The 20,485-nt window shown below is 35.7% G+C and overlaps 2 protein-coding genes across 3 annotated transcripts in view; one reads left to right on the top strand and one right to left on the bottom strand.

Moving 5' to 3' along the window:
* Nucleotides 1–473: 473 nt before the first annotated feature.
* stoml3a (stomatin (EPB72)-like 3a) lies at nucleotides 474–5,076 on the top strand. Its single transcript, XM_042770815.1, has 7 exons — nucleotides 474–562; nucleotides 1,383–1,486; nucleotides 1,588–1,660; nucleotides 1,785–1,867; nucleotides 2,407–2,610; nucleotides 3,061–3,195; nucleotides 4,167–5,076. The coding sequence occupies exons 1-7, from the start codon at nucleotides 502–504 to the stop codon at nucleotides 4,362–4,364; spliced, it is 858 nt and encodes a 285-aa protein (XP_042626749.1). The 5' UTR covers nucleotides 474–501; the 3' UTR covers nucleotides 4,365–5,076.
* The window catches only part of LOC109074677 (microtubule-associated tumor suppressor candidate 2-like), a 49,755-nt gene continuing 34,282 nt past the window's right edge, over nucleotides 5,013–20,485 (bottom strand). The window contains exons 8-16 of one of the 2 annotated variants that reach the window (XR_006161716.1): nucleotides 14,963–15,029; nucleotides 13,747–13,961; nucleotides 12,856–12,961; nucleotides 12,063–12,136; nucleotides 11,867–11,965; nucleotides 11,408–11,527; nucleotides 10,217–10,314; nucleotides 8,023–9,872; nucleotides 5,013–7,794 (exon numbers count right to left, since the gene is read on the bottom strand). Coding sequence is in view for 1 of the 2 variants with exons in the window: in XM_042770806.1 (XP_042626740.1) it covers nucleotides 9,665–9,872; nucleotides 10,217–10,314; nucleotides 11,408–11,527; nucleotides 11,867–11,965; nucleotides 12,063–12,136; nucleotides 12,856–12,961; nucleotides 13,747–13,961; nucleotides 14,963–15,029 (987 nt within the window). In the remaining variant the exon portion in view is untranslated. Of the gene's footprint in view, nucleotides 9,873–10,216; nucleotides 10,315–11,407; nucleotides 11,528–11,866; nucleotides 11,966–12,062; nucleotides 12,137–12,855; nucleotides 12,962–13,746; nucleotides 13,962–14,962; nucleotides 15,030–20,485 lie in introns of both variants that reach the window. The other variant, XM_042770806.1, reaches the window with a different exon arrangement.

Below are 20,485 nucleotides of genomic sequence, written 5' to 3'. Positions count from 1 at the left end.
TATCCAGACAGATTTTGTGGGAAATTGCATACATACATTATTTTCCACATCATCTGCATAGAGGAGCAAACCTCTGCCAAAAGGGGCTAAAAGTTATATGGTCTAGCTTCAACCAATAGCTACAGCATTAATATGATACTGGAATTTCAGTTTAGAGAACAAAACACACAGCATTTGTCATGTGATTTAACAGCTCATATTTCCAATGTCATGTAATCTATCCAGAAATCTATTAATTATAAATGTCCTACTACAGCTATAACAACATTTGATCAAAAAAAAAAAAAAAAATGCCTGCAAAACTCTGAACAAATAAATTATTATTTTTTATATAATCTGATATGAAATCAGTCAGAATTTTCCTTTCCTTCAGTTTTGCTCTGCATGCACGTTGTCTAATGGGAAGCAGGACACACCCTTATGGGAAGGTGAGCACATATTGCAAGCTCCTGTTACCTGCTGCCTACAGCAACACATCTCAAGTTTGTATCGCTCTTCAAAATGACCACCGTAATCAGGGTCCAAAACCAGGAGACTGAGAGTGGCAGACATACAATACAAGGTATGCCTTTGAAAGTTTCTATATCTTAAACAAAATCTTAAAACTATTCAAAATAACTATTACAATGTTACAAACTGTAACTGTGATAATTGAAAAATGTATATATTGTATGATAACAATGCCCCATGGCAACAGTTTTACCCTTGTTTCAGTCTTTCATGACTAAGTTCATAAGGAGAGCATGATCGTTAACACATGGTAAGTCAGTAAGAGTGTCTCAGTGGTATTTGATGTTCACCTGACATTCAGTCTACGGTTAGAAAGAAATTTAATATCCCACTGATTAAACAATATCAGGGCATTATCATAATGCCTGGTTTGCATGTATTAAACCTTCACAGGTAAGATTTCAAAAGGCTTCTTTAAAAATGTTTAAGTGTTGTACGTAAAATTTTGCGGCTTGTGTATAGAACACAAAAAGGAGATGCTAAAAATATTTACTATCCAATATAACTGTTATTTCTCAGGCTGAGCTGACTAATTGCAATATGAAAATTTAATTTTGAAAATTGATACTTGTGTTTCCATAATGGTGAAGAAAAATGTCAAAATGAAATTGATTGATTTTAGAGGAAAGTAGTAAGTAGTAACATGATTGTAAAATGTTACAAGATAGTAGATATAGCAGACAAATAAATATTATGGTTTGGTTACATAAATTGGTTAATTTAAAAATGGATCAATATCAATGCAGCTGAGGTGATATCTAATAGTTCTTAAGGAATGTGGGATTTGTGCCTATTATGTTTTTAAAAACAGTCATTGGACAACAAAGTGTACCATATTCAAGGATAATTCATGTTGGCTCCATGTCTTCCAGATGATAAACCTCCCTCACTGGGATGCTTTGGCTGGTTCATTATCTTTATCGCCATCATTATCACTATAGGGTTGTTTCCTGTTACCATGTTTATGTGCATCAAGGTAGATTTTCCACAGACAATCAATATATTGTTCAATACAGTAATTATCATCTATGTAAATGATGACTGTATGTGCAATGTACTCAACTGGCTCACTCTTAGATTGTAAAGGAGTATGAAAGGGCTGTGATCTTTCGATTAGGTCGTATTGTGGACAAGAAACCAAAAGGACCTGGTATGACAAAGTTAAATATATATATACACATATAATTTCATGTTATTAATAAAGAGCATCGCTCATTTTAATTTATTTAAATATATAACTGTCTACATTTGTATATTATTTATACATATTATAGGAATTTTCTTTGTGCTGCCATGTACTGATACATTCAGGAAGGTGGACTTGAGAACGGTGACATTTGATATTCCTGCTCAAGAGGTACGTATAATATATTATATTGTTAATTATGTAATGTACATACTATTATAGCATTGTTAAAAACGTTTATTTTAAAGCTTTCATTTTATTTAGTTTTAAAAAATGTAAGTGTTTTTACCAACTTCAACTTATTTCACTTAAAATGTTTATATATATATATATATATATATATATATATATATATATATATATATATATATATATATATATATATATATAATGTATAATGAATATTTAAAATATTTAGTTATTTTAAATTTCATATAATATTTATATTTTATTTCAGCTTTAATTTAATGAAAACAACAACAACAACAACAAAACCAACAAACATTTTTCATAGTTTTAGTCTACAGGTTTAGTTACAGAGAACCTTATTACTGAGAAATAGCCCTTATGACAATACAAAATTTGCCAAATTAAACAGGCATTGCAATAGAATTTCAAACAAGATTTGGCAAGTTAAATCAGAATGCATAATGTAAAGTTTTGGATCAGTATATGAAAAGATGAGTATCTATATGTTTATGTGAGAACAGTTCCTGACAAAGGACTCCGTGACCGTAAGTGTGGATGGTGTGGTGTACTTCCGTGTCTTTGACCCGATCTGTTCCGTGGCCAACGTTTCCAATGCAGACCATGCAACACGGCTGTTGGCACAGACCACCCTACGAAATGTCCTGGGCACAAAGAGCCTGTCAGAGCTGCTGTCTGATAGAGAGGGCATCTCATACAACATGCAGGTACATGGACTCTCAGAGCAGCAGTCCAGGGGCACCATAACTAAGGGAAGCTTAGGACAATTTCAGTGGCCCTGACCAGAGAGGGCGCCCAATTGGGGAATTAATAAATAAATAAATCGTAATGTAACAGTATGAAAATAACTAAAGGAATACAGGTTAAACCAAAAAGAATTATTTTTACGTTTTTGTTTATTTATTTGATATTTGTTTATTTGTTTGTTTTTAATTTCTGCAAGTTTGGGCCACCATAGAATACAGTTGTTTTTCGTACAATGACAGTTCATTCAGACCACATCTGTTAACTTCCAAAGGAAATAAAAAGATGCTAAACATATCACAAAGTAGTCGATTGGATTGGTTTAATTTTGTAAGTTAAACCCAGGGATCTACCCGCAGGAAGGGTATATCATATTCCCAGATCCTGACAGCTTTGTATCATCTTGATGACAGACTGCCTTGGATGAGGCCACTAGTGTGTGGGGCATTAAAGTGGAGCGAGTGGAGATAAAGGATGTCAAACTACCCATCCAGCTTCAGAGAGCCATGGCTGCAGAAGCTGAAGCAGCTCGAGAAGCCCGTGCAAAGGTGAGACCACCACAACAAACTCTCATGCAGTCATTCATGTACAAATATTTAATTATGAAAGTCAATACTGCCCAAATAATGGACCCAACATTTAATGTAGGGTGCATGAATATCACAGGCACAAAATAGTGCACTCATAGTGAATATTTAGTTTCAACAATGCCAATGTATTCTGAAGAAGACCTCTATTGTTGCAGTATATTGTCTAAGTCAGGGTTATTAAAATCTTACCCTCGAGGGCCAGTGCACTGCAGAGTTTAGCTCCAACCCTGTACAAACTCACCTACCTGTGATTTTCTAATGATCCTGAAGACACTGATTAGCATGCTCAGGTGTTTTTGATCAGGGTTGGAGCTAAACTCTGCAGTGCACTGGCCCTCGAGGGTAAGATTTGAATAACCCTGGTCTAAGTTAATACATATAATCCACACTGAACACAATGGCAACAGATCCTTAAATGTATCTGATTTTAAATGTAACTGTAAATATAATTGGAAAAAAAAAATGTTTACACAAACTCTCACAGCCAACTAATTGTAGAATGATCTTTTTTTTCTGGATTCATGTGGAAATATAAATGTAGTGCCATACTAAATAACTGCTTTTGAGTGATACATTAAACAAATTTGCAACAGTTACACATTATGGTATAGGTTTTAATAATTGCATTATTATTATTATTGTTATTATATAAAAATGTACATTTTGTTTTCAGGCCATACCCCCTTATAAACTGGGATATTTTTATATGGGATTTTTATATTAAAAATGTCACACTTGATTGAGATTTCTCCCAAAAGCAATGCTCTACGGGCCTTCTAGGATCATTTGGAGAAAATCAGTGATTCGGCCCTACAGTTTAATATCGTAGTCGAGTCAAATACAGAGGAATACATTATGCAGAGGAAAATCCATATCAGGCACAACATGTGACACAAGCGACTCAAGTGTATTATTATATCTCTGTGTAGGTGATTGCAGCTGAGGGTGAGATGAATGCCTCGCGGGCACTGAAGGAAGCGTCTCTAGTGATCTCTGAGTCACCATCAGCTCTGCAGCTGCGATACCTCCAGACTCTAAGTGCCATAGCAGCAGAAAGAAACTCCACCATCATCTTCCCCGTGCCTATTGATATCATTCAGCATTTTACATCAAAAAAGAATGAATGATTTACAGATTTATATGTTTCTAGTCTTTTTAAAAAGCAGTAATGTGATGATTTTTTTCGCTCTCTGTGAAATAGAATTCAGTGAGAAATAATGCAGCCTTTGAAGGAATAGTTCACCCAAAAATGAAAATATGCTGAAAATTCACTCATCCTCAGGCCATCCAAGATGAGTTAGCATCCTCTGTTGTGAATGGGCACCATCAGAATGAGTCAAAACAGCTGATAACAACATCACAGTAACACTTTAGTTAATAAAGTGTGACCAAAATCACAATAATCCACACAACTCCGGTCCATCAATTAACATCCAAGGTGTTTTAACATAGAGTGATAGATTTCTCCAAATCTGTTCCGATGAAGAAACAAATTCATCGACATCTTGGATGGCCTCACGCAGGGCTGTCGCTGGGGTATTTATGGAGTAAATTTTCAGCACATTTTCATTTGAGTGAACTTTTTATTTAATAACTGGAGAGTGAAAAGGCTTCTGAGGTATTAATTAATGTATTATATTAGTAATCTCTATCTCTATATCTCTTTATCAATAATACATTAGTTAATATTATTTTTCTAGACTCTTGAAAACAGTCTTCCCTCAAAAGTTGTTCTTCTTTTTAAATGAGTTAAAAGTCAGATATAAGTAACAGTATGCTTTTACATTGTCTTTTAATATTAAACCTAAAGTGCAATAAAGTGCAACATAATCATCAAAAGAGTTTTTGAATGCATCAAAACAGTGATTAGCTACACTAACAAGGTTTGAACGAAACAAATTATATCACAGCTTTAAGACATGCGTTTCCATTAAAGTGTTGTAACAGATCACACATAAAGCTCATACAAGCTGTACAACACAAATTAGAAGAAAAAAAAACAATCATTAGAACATTTCATTAACATAATCCATGTTACAGTCTTCCCTTTAAATATTCAATGATAGACATTTATGTTTGTATTCCAGTTGTATTCCTGTTCATTAAAAAAAAAAAAAAAATTAGTCAAAAACATTTGTTCATCCTCTTTTCATTCTCAAACGTATACTCTGTTCTACTCCATACAACTCTAGTTCATAGTATGGATTTAAAAGACTTGAAACCTAGTGTACAAGTGGTGTTGACTACTTTTATGATGCTTTTTCATCCTTTTTGGCGATCAAGCTGACAAAGATTAAATCCAATATTTGGTGATCCACATTTTTGACCAGGAACACCAAATGAAGTTAATAATATTCAGCATGGCACAAAGGTTAAAATTTTAAGTACACTACAAGGACAAAAATAAAGTAAGAGATTTGAACCATATGAGAGAGAGTAAATAATGACAAAAATGTTCATTTTTGGCTGAACTATTCCTTTAAAGGGGTCACTGGATGTCCATTTTCCACAAGTTGATATGATTCTTTAGGGTCTTAATGAAAAGTCTATAACATAATTTGGTTAACATTTCTCAGTGGTAGTGTAAAACGACACCCTTTTTACCTTGTCAAAAACAGCTCTTTTCAGAGAAAGCCATGTTGCATGCTGCTTTAAATGCAAATGAACTCTGCTCGCCCTGCCCCTCTCATCCGAGAGGTTCTCTGAGAGACGGTAAACTTTAGCCGCATTCATCGTGAAACTGGTAACTAGCCCCTTATTAGGAAAGGCGATTTGCAAAGATTCATAAAAGAACCTTATACTCACTTCATCTGTAAGTGAGGCTGAATCACGAATGATTCACGCGAACAGACACATTTAGGTAGATCGGGGTCACATTCCCTTCAAAAACAAACATAATCCACTGTGTCTTCAGTGGCTCAGATGTCGGGAGTAAATGACGACTGCTGTGTTCCTTATTACATCCAACAACAAAACACCTCAATCGCTTAGGAGCCATTCTTGTCTACTCCTTCTACGGCATTGAAACAATGGCGGACTGATGACAGCTCACTCAGGGCAGGTCTAAGGTAAGACGGCAGTGTCAATCAACTATTGTGGGAGTGGCCTTCTTCCATGTGGTGTCACACAGACAAGATGATGAGAACGGCTTGATTTGAGAAATAAACAACTTGTATGCACTTGTAAAAGTGCATGTTGCATCCGATGACCCCTTTAAGAATGAAAGAAGCATTCAATCTCAAAACTCCATAATCATGTCCATGGGATACACACAGAAAAAAAAAAAAAAAAGTTTCACAATTTGATTGATTGAAGCAGAGATAATCCGAGCAGAGACCCAAGGAACTGTAACAGTAGAATTTTTCATAGCAGACAGGTAGTTGATTTTCATATTTCATTCAGAGCTTTCGATTTAATTGCTATAAGAGTGAAATACATTTAAACACAAGTGTGATATTACATTGATGCAAACCTTCAAATGTATAGTTTACATTCTGTACTGTAGATACAACATGAAGATGTCTTAATGTATTGAGTCAAACTGTTAATGACATTTGTAATGCACCTTCCTAACCTGAGCTAGATCTCTGACTGAGATGGGAGGTGGTACGGGAGAATGAGCAGGAATAAATAAACAAAATTCACCAGTAAAATGGTATAACATAAGCCATCATCTTAGTTCAAGTGTTTGTAAATGGCAGCAGCTTTGCACTTTCTGTGTTTGAACAGATGTTAAGGCTGAAGAATGTTAACTAATGATTTTATGTTCCTATAAAAAAAAAAAAAAAAAAAAAAAATCATGGTAATTTATGCTAATCATAAAAAATTTAATCACTAATAGCTGCACTACTAAGTACACTTGGACAAAATAATAAAACATGTATATTGAGTATAATATGACATTAAGTAACAAAACATTCATAAACACGATGACTTCCTAACTCATTTCTAAAGTTCTCAAAGACTGAATCCAGACTTTTACCACAGTGTCAGCAAGAATACAAGTGCATATACACTTGATCCACTTAATATACAGGACAGTTGTTGTAGGCCATTCAGGGAAGAAAAACACAGGTGTAGTTTAAATACTTTATGGTTATTATTCATGACTAAACATCTTACTGTACTGAGACCATGGCTTTGACACAGTAGACCCTGAATGTATTATAATAAACAAAAAGTCTTTGTAGAAGCCTGCATTTTCATTTCAAGAACTGAGGTACTCATGATAACCTGCATGTTGCTAAATTAACATGCAAATGTAATGTTCTGTAGTATTTTCACAAAAACCTTTGGGTTTAATATGATGCAGGTCATTCTCAATAAAATAGGACAAAAGCCCTCATAATGTCCACATGAATGCAGTTTAAGCATATTATCTGAGTCAGAGCAACCGGAAGACTTATGATACATTCTCTACAGAGAAGAGGGACATAAACAGCCATGACTGATAACTGTGGTGTCAAGTTCACAGGCAATTCTTACAGCTTAATGCATTCCGGAGTTTTCTGTAAACATGGACAATTGAGATGAAGGCAAGAGGATTGTTTACCCTCACTAAAAAAAAAAAAAAAAAAAAAAAAAAGCAGGTTGAAGTTTTGCAAGCTGTTTACACTACTGCATTGTCAGTCTATGCTAATATTAGCATCCTTGTATAGTGGTCACAAAATGTGAAGGAACCACCTTAAAAAGTGTAAGTACATCTTAAACTCACATTTGTGTCAACATTTAAGCCCCTAGACTACATAACTATTAATTGACATCCTGTTTTGACAAAGTATTTACCTCATTTGAATGGCAGCTGTCCATCCTAAATCCTATAAAGATCTTCCTGTGTTTTCCTGTTCGGTGTATTGAGTACAGTAATGCCTGGGGGGACTGCACAGAAGGTTGCTGGTGGGTGGTTTTCCTTTTAAAGGCAAATTCCTAGTAAAATTTATGTCCTGGTCAATCTTTTGAAAAGCTGGAGACCATAGGCAAAGGTCGGAGAACAAGCGCCGTGATGTCCTGTTCAAACGGAAAACCTCAGCGCAAGCCCAAGAGCCAAATCCATTAGAGCAGAAGGTACAAACAAGTTATGTTTCCAAAATGGCCTGTGAAATCATGCACAACATTGTGATGGACACAATACAGTTAAAGTAAATAAGGGAGAATAATGTTCCTTTTTCTGTTCTCTCTAGTGCAGCATCATATAAATTTAACAATTTTGAACACCTATATTATGTCATTTTCACACTTTTTCTCACTGAAGCTCCATACTTATTTGTCTGACTTTCCTTGGTGGAACACATAGGAGGAAATTTTGAAGTATGTGCTGGTCTGTCTTTTCCATTTAATTACATCTAATGAAGACTGATGCTTTCAAGCTTTCAAACCACCATAAGTGTAATAAAAGTGATTTATGAAACTCATGTGCTACATTGCAAGTCTACTAAAGTCAAGCAACTATAAGAACTGACCAAAATCTTATTTGTTGTTATTTACTTAATTTTGACATATCTCCTTGGTATTTGGATTGTTCACGAGAAAAGCAGTAATGTCCAATTCATTAACATTCAAGAGCTAGTCACAACTATTGTCTGAAGGCACATTCACTTTTTTGCACATCTGTTGCTCAGACCGTTAATTCAACAATAACTGTCTTTAGTGACATCACGCAGGTGGTGCAATTTTACAATCCTAATCACAGGTTGAAGGCTCTACTTCCAACCAAACAACTTTATGATGCTCTTTGCGAACATTTGGTAGAACTGCAGTTTCAAATGCAAATGCTGAATCGTTGAACTATGTGGATAAAGATGGAACTTTCAACCATAATTGGCTAGAATGCTGATTGATTCTTGAACCCGATTGATTCTTCATGAATCAGACTGATTTAGTTCTCGAGACAACTCACTGATTCAACTATCCAATCACACTTTAGGCGGAGTATTACAATGAACTTGTAACAGATGAAACTCTTGAACAATGAAATTTGACTTTTATGCATCCTTTTAAAGCTTAAAAGCTTCAGTCGCTAATCATTGTAATTGTGTGAAAAAGAACAAAAATTAATTTTTTTTTACAATTTCTCCATTTATGCTCCACATAATGTCAGTCATGCAGGTTCAGAATAAGTAAATGATAGAAGGTTAAATTTTTGGGTGAACTATCCATTAACATAATTACGTACATGCCTTCAAATATTTTGTTCAGTCACGCTCCAACTCAAACCCTGACCACTGTATCAACTAACTAATACAGTAACATTGACATTGGCTTGATGAAACTGAAAGCGCTACGACCACCATCTATGATGTCAGAGGTGTGAGCGCACCCTCTGTTCCATCCAATCAGAATCCACAATGAGAAACATGAGTTAAAGATACAGAAAGGAAAAAAAAATAGAGTGTGAGAGACAGAGTAAGAGAAGTGGAGAACTGGACACTCATCTAGGGAAGGGCTGTTGTCGGGAGGGTGAAGCTGGACTAGAGGCTGGTCGATGAAGGGGTGACTGGGTGGGAGACATTCGAGGACTCAACTCGCCCGTTTGAAGACGCCACATCAGCTCTTCATTGGTGCGACTGAGCCGTTTCTTCTCGTTGCTCTCTTTCTCAACATACACCTGCAGGTTGGCATTTTCCTCTGACAGTTGCCTAGTAGAATAGAGGAAACAACTAATGAGCATTCTTCTGTAGCTTTAAAGGGGTGATACACTCTTAAAACCAAAGGTTTTATAAGGCGGTTTTCACTGCGATGCCAAAGAACCTTTCTGTAAACAGTTCTTCAAAGAACATTTAGTGTGAAGAACATTTTAATAATCTAAAACTTTTTCCATTATAAAGAACCTTTTGTGCAATGGAAAGGTTCTTTGAATGTTAAAGGTTCTTCATGGAACCAGAAATGCCAATAAAGAACCCATTTGTAAGAGCGTAGTATCGAAATCCTCCCAAACTAATGTGCCTTTAATGGTATTAAACTAGAAATGTTTTATAAAGACCTGGACATGGCAAGGTTGCGGTCAATCCTGTCCTTCAGGTCTTCATTTTGCTGCTGTAACACCTGAATACGCTCCTCCAACATAACATTCTTTTGGGCCTGTGTAAAAACATGACAGACACACTAAAAATCAACATTTCTCATTTTAAAGGAGCACTTTAGCTTTATTTACCTTTATGTACATTAAAATAACATGGAGAATCCAGTTATATCAGAGGCCTAAAATGTGTTTTATTCTGCAGGCAAGTTGTCTTGTGGCCAAAAAATGTGTCTTGGTAATTCTCTGTTGTTACTGGATTACCTTTTATGGTTGACAAATACAACTGCAGTCTGCATAAAGGACATTTTTTTTTTATTTCTAATGGCACAAGTAACTGAAAACCTTCAGTTTTGTTTAATAACACATCCACACACAGGTGCCAGTATAAGTTTTTATACAAGTATAAAGTCCTAGATATACTTCAAGTTCAATGTCTTAAGCCTCCGTTACTAGGTCTAATATGTCGTTTTGGAATTAGCAATGGAATTGGTGGATGAGATGCGCAAGAAATTTATCCTATGCACAAGATGCAATGGACTGGAGTGTGTGAATTACATGAGTCTGTGCATCTCTCAACCGTGTTTGGCAGCAGTGTCTCTACTAAAAGTGAAACTGTAAGCTCATCTGATTTTAAAAACGCTGTTAGTACCTCGCTTGTGAGAAATGACAAAAATGATAAAATTGTCAGAGCAGCTCTGACAATACATTTCTGTGTGCGTGCATGTTTCCGTGTGTGTGAGTGTATGTCGTACTGTATGTTTGCGCGTTTGAGTTGGAGAGAGAACAGGAAAAATAATAAAACAATTTTGTGTTGTAAAAATGGATGTAATTTGTTTTTAATTATTTTTTTTTTATTTGTTTGTTTAGTTTTGTTTTTTGTTTTTTTTGTTTTTGTAGTGTATGATGTCCTTTGAAGTAACTGAAATTATTTAACCAAGTGATTTGGCAAAGTTTCCCTGAAAATAATTGCACACCTTACAATGTTCGTCAACCAAACAGATTCAAGCGCTTCAACAGCCCCGTAGTATAAATGTGTATATCTGATAAAGTGAACTTTATTTATAAATACAGGGAATGAAAGCCACAAAACTCCAGCTTCATCAAATCAGCTATCTTTAACATTGTTTTGCAATGATTCTTAATTTAATTTACCATTTTTTCCAGCTCGGAAATTTTGAGCTCCTGTTGATGAATTTGTTGATTCTTCATCTCCAGAACCTCTTTAAGACTCTTCAGGTCTTCTTCAATATGCTGATACGGAGCAAGAGCATCCTGTACACATGCAAACAAAAAGCATATGCAAACTACTACATATATACATCCCAGAGCTATCCATATAATTAACTGAATATATATTTGATTATAATTAAATTATGAAATATATATTAACTACAAAGCAGTAAACAAGTGTCCAGCATGTTTCAGTATTGTTTAAAAGCATCCCAGGATGTCCAGAGTTTACAGAGCTGGTTATTCACCCACCCTCATTCCAGATACGTATAAATCTCTTTCTTTTGTAAAACACATGACAGAATTTTCTGGGGATGATTTTTCTTTTAATACCACTGGCCATACACACACACACACACAAAAGAATATCAAGAACAGTACCACTATTTGCTCATCTGTGCTTCTGCGCAGTGCTTCTTCAAAGCGTTTGGCCCGGTCTCGCAGAGAACGGTTCTGAAATGTCAAGGTGTCCACCTGATCCTAAACAGCACAGAAACACTTACACATGTCATTATAAACAAAAGGGTCAGAACAATGTACAATGCATGATGACATTAAAAGGGAGGACATACAGTACCTGCAGTGAGAGTCTGAGCTTCTCAAATTCCTCTTCCATTGACTTCTTCTGCTGCTCATGTGCCATCTTCAGGTCTAAAAACAAATAACCAATTCTTGTTAGTACCACACCAATGAAAATTTGTGGTCAAACGATTAATCACATCCAAAATAAACGTTTTAGTTTACAAAAGTGTGTGTATTGTGTATATTTATTATGTGTATATAAATACACAAACATACATATATATTTTTTTTTAATATTTACATATATAAATATTAATATTTTATGTATAAACAAAATAATTCTTAAATATATACATGCATGTGTGTATTTATATGTACATAAATAATATACACAGTACACACAAAAAAAAGCGTTAAAAAATAATTAACATTTAACAGACAGTTTTGTTTCAGCTGTCTGTAGTTATGTTGTTAGCAGGGACTTCCACCAGAAATCAAGAGCTCTCATAGTGGGCCAAACCTATATGGCAGGGGTAGGCAATGTCGGTCCTGTTTGTTTTGGATCCAACCTTGAAAAAAAAAAAAAAAAACCTCACTTGTCTGTAGCCTTAGTAATCATGAAGATCTTGATTAGTTTGTTCAGGTGTGTTCGATTAAGGTTAGAGCTAAACTCTGCAGGACAGCAGAGCTCCAGGACCGACATTGCCTACCCCTGCTATATGGTATTATATAGCTTTTAGGCTATGATGCCCTAATAATGATGTCCAAGTAGGCAGCTCTGCAGGTCTTTAGACACAGTTGCTTCAATTTCTGGGAGTGTGATGGATGTGTCTATCAGCAGGACTCACTCTTGATGGTTCTGGTGTGTTCTTCCTGTAAAGTGACCAATGTGGCTCCATGGGTCGCTTCCATCTCCATATTGGCCCTCTCATGATTTTCACTCATTTCCTCGATCTAACATGGAAAACAAAAATGGTTGTAATTTTTTAAAAAGGTTTTTACAAGGCACTCTGGAATATTGGCTCTGGATTCTGACTGGTCATTTACAACATTTTAAAATGTATATTTGACTGTTGTCTATAAAAAAAAAATACTGTAACAAGTTGCTTTAATCTCATATCACTCTGTTCTCTCTCTCTTTATTAAAACCAAAACAATTTAGATTAGCACTATGTGCCATTTGAGACTTATGGACAATTTGAACAGTTTGCTGAAGTCTTTGTGATCTTCAGTATGCTTTGCTGAGTATGCTTCACAGAGAACACTGGGCGAACCAAGAGGGTTGTTATTGGCTGGTGTTGCAAATTTGTGTGTCAAATTTGTGTTTTTTTTTGCCACTGGAAAATTTTCAGGTGAAAATTTTTCATTTTTATGATTCTCATTGAAATTACTGGATTTTGGTTGCAAAATTTAATTAAGCAATGGCAACCAAATATACTATACTTTTTAAGCATACACTAGAGTATGCATACAGTGCACATGATGCTAATTTAATAAAGGCTGTGTTTGGCTGTACACATACTTTAAGCATGTGTCAAAACTGAAGTATATGTTGGGCTTAAGGGAAAATGATTAGTGCATCATCAGACTACAAAGACATGTAACTAACTTCTGGGCTTTCTTAACCCTCATAAGCCTTCATATACCTTAAAGTCCTTTGTGTACAGTGCTAAAATAAATGACTCGTCAAGATGTGTCAATGATAATCTTGGCCTTTATACCCTGTTACTTCATCTCACCTGTTCCTGGTGCTGGGAACGCAGCTGCACCAGGTGGTTGTTCTGCTGTTGCCGGAGTCGCTGTATCTCAGAGGTGCGCTCCTCTGCCAGTCTCTGCTGTAGGGCCTTGAGCTCCTGCTGTTGCTCCTCTTGTAGTCCTTTCAGCTTCCGCTCAAAACTCTGCTCCAGTTGGGCCTTCTCACCCTGCAGACGCTCCCACCGCTGAACACTGACCACTAGAGAGACAATTTGTTATAGTCAGTGAAAGGACATGTTTAACCTTCAAAAACTGTTGATGTTGATAAATATGCAACCCTGTTACTTTTAACCTTGGTACTTATTCTGCTGAACAAATGAAATAATACATGAGCCGTTTTATTTTCTATTCATTAAATACGGAGTTTGTAAATTGCACTTTAAAACACATCTAAAATTTTAATCTTAACATTAAAAACTCTGATTTAAATTTTATAGCAAAAAAATTTAAATCAAAATGTCACTTAATCAAAAAAAAAAATAAAAAAAATAAAAAAAACGGTACCAAGGTTAAAAATAACAGGGTTGCAGATTCAGCATATATAAAGCTGTAACTTAGGAAGGCAATTATGACACCAGATGCTGGTTCGATAAACTAAAATTTCCCATTAATTAAATAACTTAAGAGGATTGATGGTTGGGCTTGACAAATGTAGTCAACACATTAATAGCTGTAAAACTGAGAAAATGAAAAGAGACTTCACTTGTTCACTAGCATGCTGCAGAAAGTCCAAATCATGTTTCTTGGGTGTCACAATTTTAAGGAATAGCACAGAAAATAGAAAGGTAAATCATGCTGCTGTAAAATAACACAGATCAACAACAATGTTTTTGGCAATTAAAATTCCTGAAAAATAAAACTTTTTTTTACTGTAATCAATTAAATGATGATTTTACATGATATATTTGATGCATATTTGAAAATCATGAGACATAGTGAATCATTTGTAGAATATGATATGTATTTTAGGTAAAAAGTGTTGCATTACGTCTGTAACAAATGGTGTAAGAGTCACATGCCAAATGTAATCCAGGAGAACGGAAAGAGAAAAATTCAGTTTACAAAACTGTAATCAGAGAAGGTCTATATAGTCTCTTTTTGATTATATTTTATGGTTGACATCCTACCATTTGAGATGAGATGAGATGACTGATGTGTGATGTCGTTTTTTTTTTAACCTCAGAGCCAGAGCAGACTTACCCACTTCATCCCTGATCCTGGCTAACTGCAGGGACAACTCCCTCTCCTTCACGGCAGCATTCTCGCTCTGCAAAACACACACAGAATCTGCAGGCTCACATGTGTGTAAGGGACAATTATGCAGAGGAATGGATTTTAAAATGGTAAAATGTGCTCAAAGCATTGTCAAATTAGTTATTTAGTAATAATGAGCTATTTAGTAATAAATCAACATGACTGAATGAATCTGACGAAATCTGCAGAACTCTGTACATACCTATTTATGGATAAAATTTTCACTAACAACAACATAAAACGCTCCTCACTTTTTTACAGAATAAAACAGCAAAGAAGTATAGAAGGATATTCTATTTAAAGTGGTATTTTGTCTATCTAATTATTTAATTTATCAGAGATGACAAACACCATGGCAGGTGTCAATTTAAAAGTAGAACTGTTGCTAGAACAGAGATGGGCACAAAGGCATCAAAAAAGTATTTTGTTACAAATTACAAATACTTGCTCATCAAATGCATTTAATTCAAATACAAAAAAAAAAAAAAAAAAAAAAAAAAAAAAAAAAAAAAAACATACAATATTTGCAAGCAATTATTTAAAGTGCAAGAGACAATGAAATTACAGTAGAGTAAGATAAAACACATTTAGTAATAGTGGAGTTAGACACACACATAAGAGAAAGAGAAGCACTTTCCTCTCCTTGAACAACTTATAAACAACATTTTCTTTAACCCTAACACCAGACTCTAAAATATTATTGTGCATTAGTCAGGATGGAGTCCATTTACTTCAGCATAATAATTTATTCTTCATATTGTAAAACTTTTAATTTATGAAGAGACACAAAACTGACCTTCTACAGACAGAAAAATGCTATCTTTATCCTCAAGAGGTGGGCAGTATGGTCAAAAATTTTATTTCATATAACAATGTATATCACAATATAGTTATTTTTAATTTATTTGATCTTTATTATTAAAAATAAGCACAAAAATGCAAATAACAAAAATACTGTAGGACTAATACAATTTAGGAAAGATATAAATGAAATATAGATTATAATAAAGATCCTTTATGTTATTCATGTACAGTAGTCTAACAGCATTTTAGTAAGAAATAACATACTGAATAAATGTAAAATAAAACTGCATAGTCTTTACTCTATTAATTAAATTAGATTGATCATTGTTAAAGCTACTTAAGTAATTCAGTCAAGAGCAGTGGGTTTTCTCTGTCTTATTGTCAGATTACAATTAAGGACATAGACAGCAGTAGGTATGTTAGGCTACTGTCACTTTAAGATGCATGGATAAATGGATCCAATATATCGATACATAATTCTTCTGATTGTTTTATGTTTACTTAAGACACAACTGACTGCGTTTATGTATATACCATCAAGCACATTTTTTCATTTATGTTTCTTTATCGCGTCAACATGTCAAAAATTAAGCAGTCCTGTGGAACAATACATATTGTCATACTGCCTAGTCCTATGGAAAAGGATGGCTCAAGTGATTTCACTGTCAACAATGAAGATTAGCACCTAAAAATGCTGATATTAAGCTCCATCCGGGACTATCACCATCAGCATTGGCACCCCCAGGGATATGTGCTCTCCCCACTGCTCTTCTCTCTCTACACTAATGACTGCACTTCAAAGGACCCCTCTGTCAAGCTCCTAAAGCCTAGACGACACTACAGTCATCAGCCTCATCAAGGACAGAGACGAGTCTGCTTACAGACAGGAGGTTAAAGAGCTGGCTGTCTGGTGCAGTCTTAACAACCTGGAGCTGGAGAAAACCCCCTTCGCTCCCCCCACTCACCATCATGAACAGCACTCTGGCTGCAGTGGAGTCATTTAGGTTCCTGGGCACCACCATCTCTCAGGACCTGAAGTGGGAAACTCACATGACTCCATTGCAAAAAAGGCCCAGCAGAGGTTGTACCTCCTTCGCCAGCTGAGGAAATTCAACCTGCCACAGGAGCTGCTGAAACATTTATACTCTGCCATCATTGAGTCTGTCCTGTGTTCATCCATAACTGTCTGGTTTGGTTCAGCTACCAATCAGACATCAAGAGACTACAATGGACAGTCAGGACTACAGAGAGGATTACTGGTGCCCCTCTGCCCAGCCTCCAAGATCTTTACATCTCCAGAGTGAGGAAAAGGGCTAAAAAAAAATAAATAAAAATTTCCCCTTGGACCCCTCACACCCAGCCCACTCTCTCTTCAAACTGTTGCTTTCTGGTCAGCGCTACAAAGCACTGACCACCAGAATAGCCAGACACAAGAACAGTTTTTTTTTTTTTTACTCTTGATATTAGCGACACCAGTGGCCATTAAGTGAACTGCAGCCAGCAACTTGCTGCTTGTGCTAGTGCACACACTTCATACTCATGCAAGCGAGTGATGGCCAAAACAATGAGTGAACTTGACATCATTTCAACAGATGAGGATCATTAAATCTATGATAGTTTCCGGGCAAAACCACCCTGAGTCCTTCACATGAAAATCAGTCAACAGGTTTCATCTCGTTTTTTTGTTTTGTTACATGCGGTTCTCATATTGGCAGTAATAATAATAATAATAATAATAATAATAATAATAATAAAGTGTTTAAACCTTGAAAATGCTTTCATAAAGCCCCTTTTAAAATTTTATCCATAGAAACGAGTAGCTAACTTAAGCTAGCGAGCAAATTCATAAGTTCTAGAGCAGCACAGCTATTTTCAAATTGCTCTTTTCTTCTGTTCTGTAATAACATTCAGTGAGCAATATCTGAAAGCATATGTTTTAGTACATACTAAACCAGTTTGCACAGAGCACCAAATCAGCTTCTTTCATTGATTTTTTTCCAGTTGGATCCAACCATGAGTGAATTAAGACTCCATCTATGGATCCAACAGGATGTCATTTGATTCACTAGCATCTAGCCAAAAACTGTGATAGGCTACAGTTGATAACACAGGTGAAGAAAGTTACTCTATTATCTGAGAATAAAATGACCTACTTGATTAAGTATTTTAAGCATTTCAATACAAAATGCTGTCTACAAATTACTTTTTTTTTTCCGGTCCAGCAAAATACAAATGACAAAATATTCAAAAGTAATTAAATACATATTTGAAATACATTTAATTAAAATACTGCCCACCTCTGGAGAGGAACAGCCATAGGTGGTAGTGCCTTCCATCGAGACATACAGATGCTTACATACAAATATGGGGAAAATAAATGGAACAACATATAATGTGATTTTCTGTATTCAGTAAACATTTTTCCAATTGGACGGGCAGTTTGCAGTTTTTATTGTGCATGAAATCAGGCACCAAAGGTGTTGTGGAGCCACTCAACCAAATCACTCTATAGCTGGCAAAGATTTGCACAAAATTTGTTTGGTAAATAAGTAATTTACAGACCGTTACTATACAGATATGGTACAGTTGTGTTACAAGGGAATTTATAGTATTGTTATTATTTGGCCGGTCCCAAACTCGTTCCCTCAAATGGCAAATACTACCTTCCCATTTGCAGCTTACCTGCAGCACACATAATTAAATACAAAACCATTTGTTCCTCAAGCCTTAAAATAAACCATGGCACAGACCTTAATCTGCACTTACTGGAGTATTGCTAGCTATATCTGTAAGTAACACAAATTTACTCCACAGTGACAAACAACCACATCTATACCTGCCATGTTTAATGATGCAACAACACCATGAAATGCTTATGATCCATACTTGAATCAATGTCAGCAAATGATATAGCATGAGTCAGCATTTTGACATAGCAGACCTGATCCTACACTTATTCAGCTCCAAATGCCAGCTGAGATCCCACAGCACTATCTGCTATTTTAAAACACCTTTACAGACAGTGAATGCCCCTGTGAAAAGTATACCATACTAGTTCAATGGTACTGAAATCCATGTACCACTGTATTCACAAGGTACTTCAAGGAATACCATGCCACTACCATGGTATAAATCCAAAAAGGTAGCATTGTATTTTTTTTCCCAAAACTCTGTATATCAGGCCATTGGAGGTGAAGTATGTAATTTCTGCATCAAATGGAATGGGTAACATAGCGGCTATTGTACAGTAATGTCTGCTTTTTACAATTTTTAAATCAAATTGATTTAATAGAAGTTAACAAAAAAAGATACAAAAGACACACCATGTATATTGTATCATGGCTTAAATAGATGCTGCCAGCCTAGCTTTATATTTTATAACCCTCTCACATGTAAACCAACAACAGGGTCAAGACCCTATGACCCCACAAATGTCCTGACCTGTAATCATTGTGTCCCTTCTTCAGCTCTCACCCAATCAGATTTTCCTCTGACACACAACATGTCATACTGATCCCTGGAGACTAATAGAGTCTTTCCATGAATACAAATCTGACTGCCTTGTTCTTCACCCTGGTTCCCTCACCTACTTTAATTTCCTGCTGTGAAAGGTCTACAATAGTGAGAGCAAGGCGGTCTCAAGGACTCAGTCTCCACCTATAAAACAAAAGATAAATCTGCAGGGCGTAACACTGTTACACCCCAACACACCTACAACAGTGAACATGCTTTAAAAACACACATGGACTTTCTTATTAGTGTTGTCTACTAAACATTGCTATTACTACTGCTCATCTTGAGCAACATGCAAATAACCTCTCACAACACCTTAGTAACACCCTTGCAACCACATGGAAATACGCAAACAACAACAACAACAACCTAGAAATCACCCTTAACAGTCCAGTGACCACACAGCAACATATAAAAAAAGGAACTTACAACACTGTGGCAACTACAGAACACCCTAGCAACCATGTAGCAACACTGTCTCAACTACCCAGAAAATCCTAGCACAAACAACCACTCACAACACCTTAGAAACCACATAGCAACACAATAGCAACCACCCATAAAACTTTAGAAACCACATAGTAACCTGCAAACAAACACTCACAACACCTTAGCAACTACCTTACCAACCCAGTCCTAGTAACCATACAGAACTCCCTTGCACCCACAAGGGAATACACAAACAAGCACACATTGGGAACCATTATGGAAACATCCTGGCAACAAACAGCCTAGTGACCGCACAGTAACTTGCAAACATCCACTCACAATACCTTAGCAACCACATAGCAACACCCTAGCAACTACACAGAACATCACATCAACTGCATGGCAACATATAAATAACCACTCATAACACCTTGGAAACCACATAGCAACACTCTACCAACCCCCCAGAACACTTTAGCATAGTAACTTTAAAAAACAAACAAATCACAACACCTTAGAAACCATCTAGCAACACCCTAGCAACCATCCCTGAACACTTAAGCGACCACATAGTAACCTGCAAACAACAACCCACAACACCTTAGAAACCACATTGCATCCAGCCACTCTAACATTGTCATGGCAAGTTTTGCAAAGGTAACAATAACGCTTTCTTCAAAAAAAAAAAAAAAAAAAAAAAGTATATCCATTTACCAATGTTAT

This window comes from Cyprinus carpio, chromosome A15, assembly GCF_018340385.1.
Source record: "Cyprinus carpio isolate SPL01 chromosome A15, ASM1834038v1, whole genome shotgun sequence".
Classification (NCBI taxonomy): Eukaryota; Metazoa; Chordata; class Actinopteri; order Cypriniformes; family Cyprinidae; genus Cyprinus; species Cyprinus carpio.
The sequence above is the reverse complement of the archived record's forward strand: the minus strand, read 5'-3'. Positions and strand labels throughout refer to the sequence as shown.

Coding starts and splice junctions, on each gene's coding strand:
- stoml3a (XM_042770815.1), top strand. CDS start 502: ATGACCACCGTAATCAGGGTCCAAAACCAGGAGACTGAGAGTGGCAGA. Junction 1,487..1,587: donor CCATGTTTATGTGCATCAAG/GTAGATTTTCCA, acceptor GCTCACTCTTAG/ATTGTAAAGGAGTATGAAAG. Junction 1,868..2,406: donor TTGATATTCCTGCTCAAGAG/GTACGTATAATA, acceptor ATGTGAGAACAG/TTCCTGACAAAGGACTCCGT.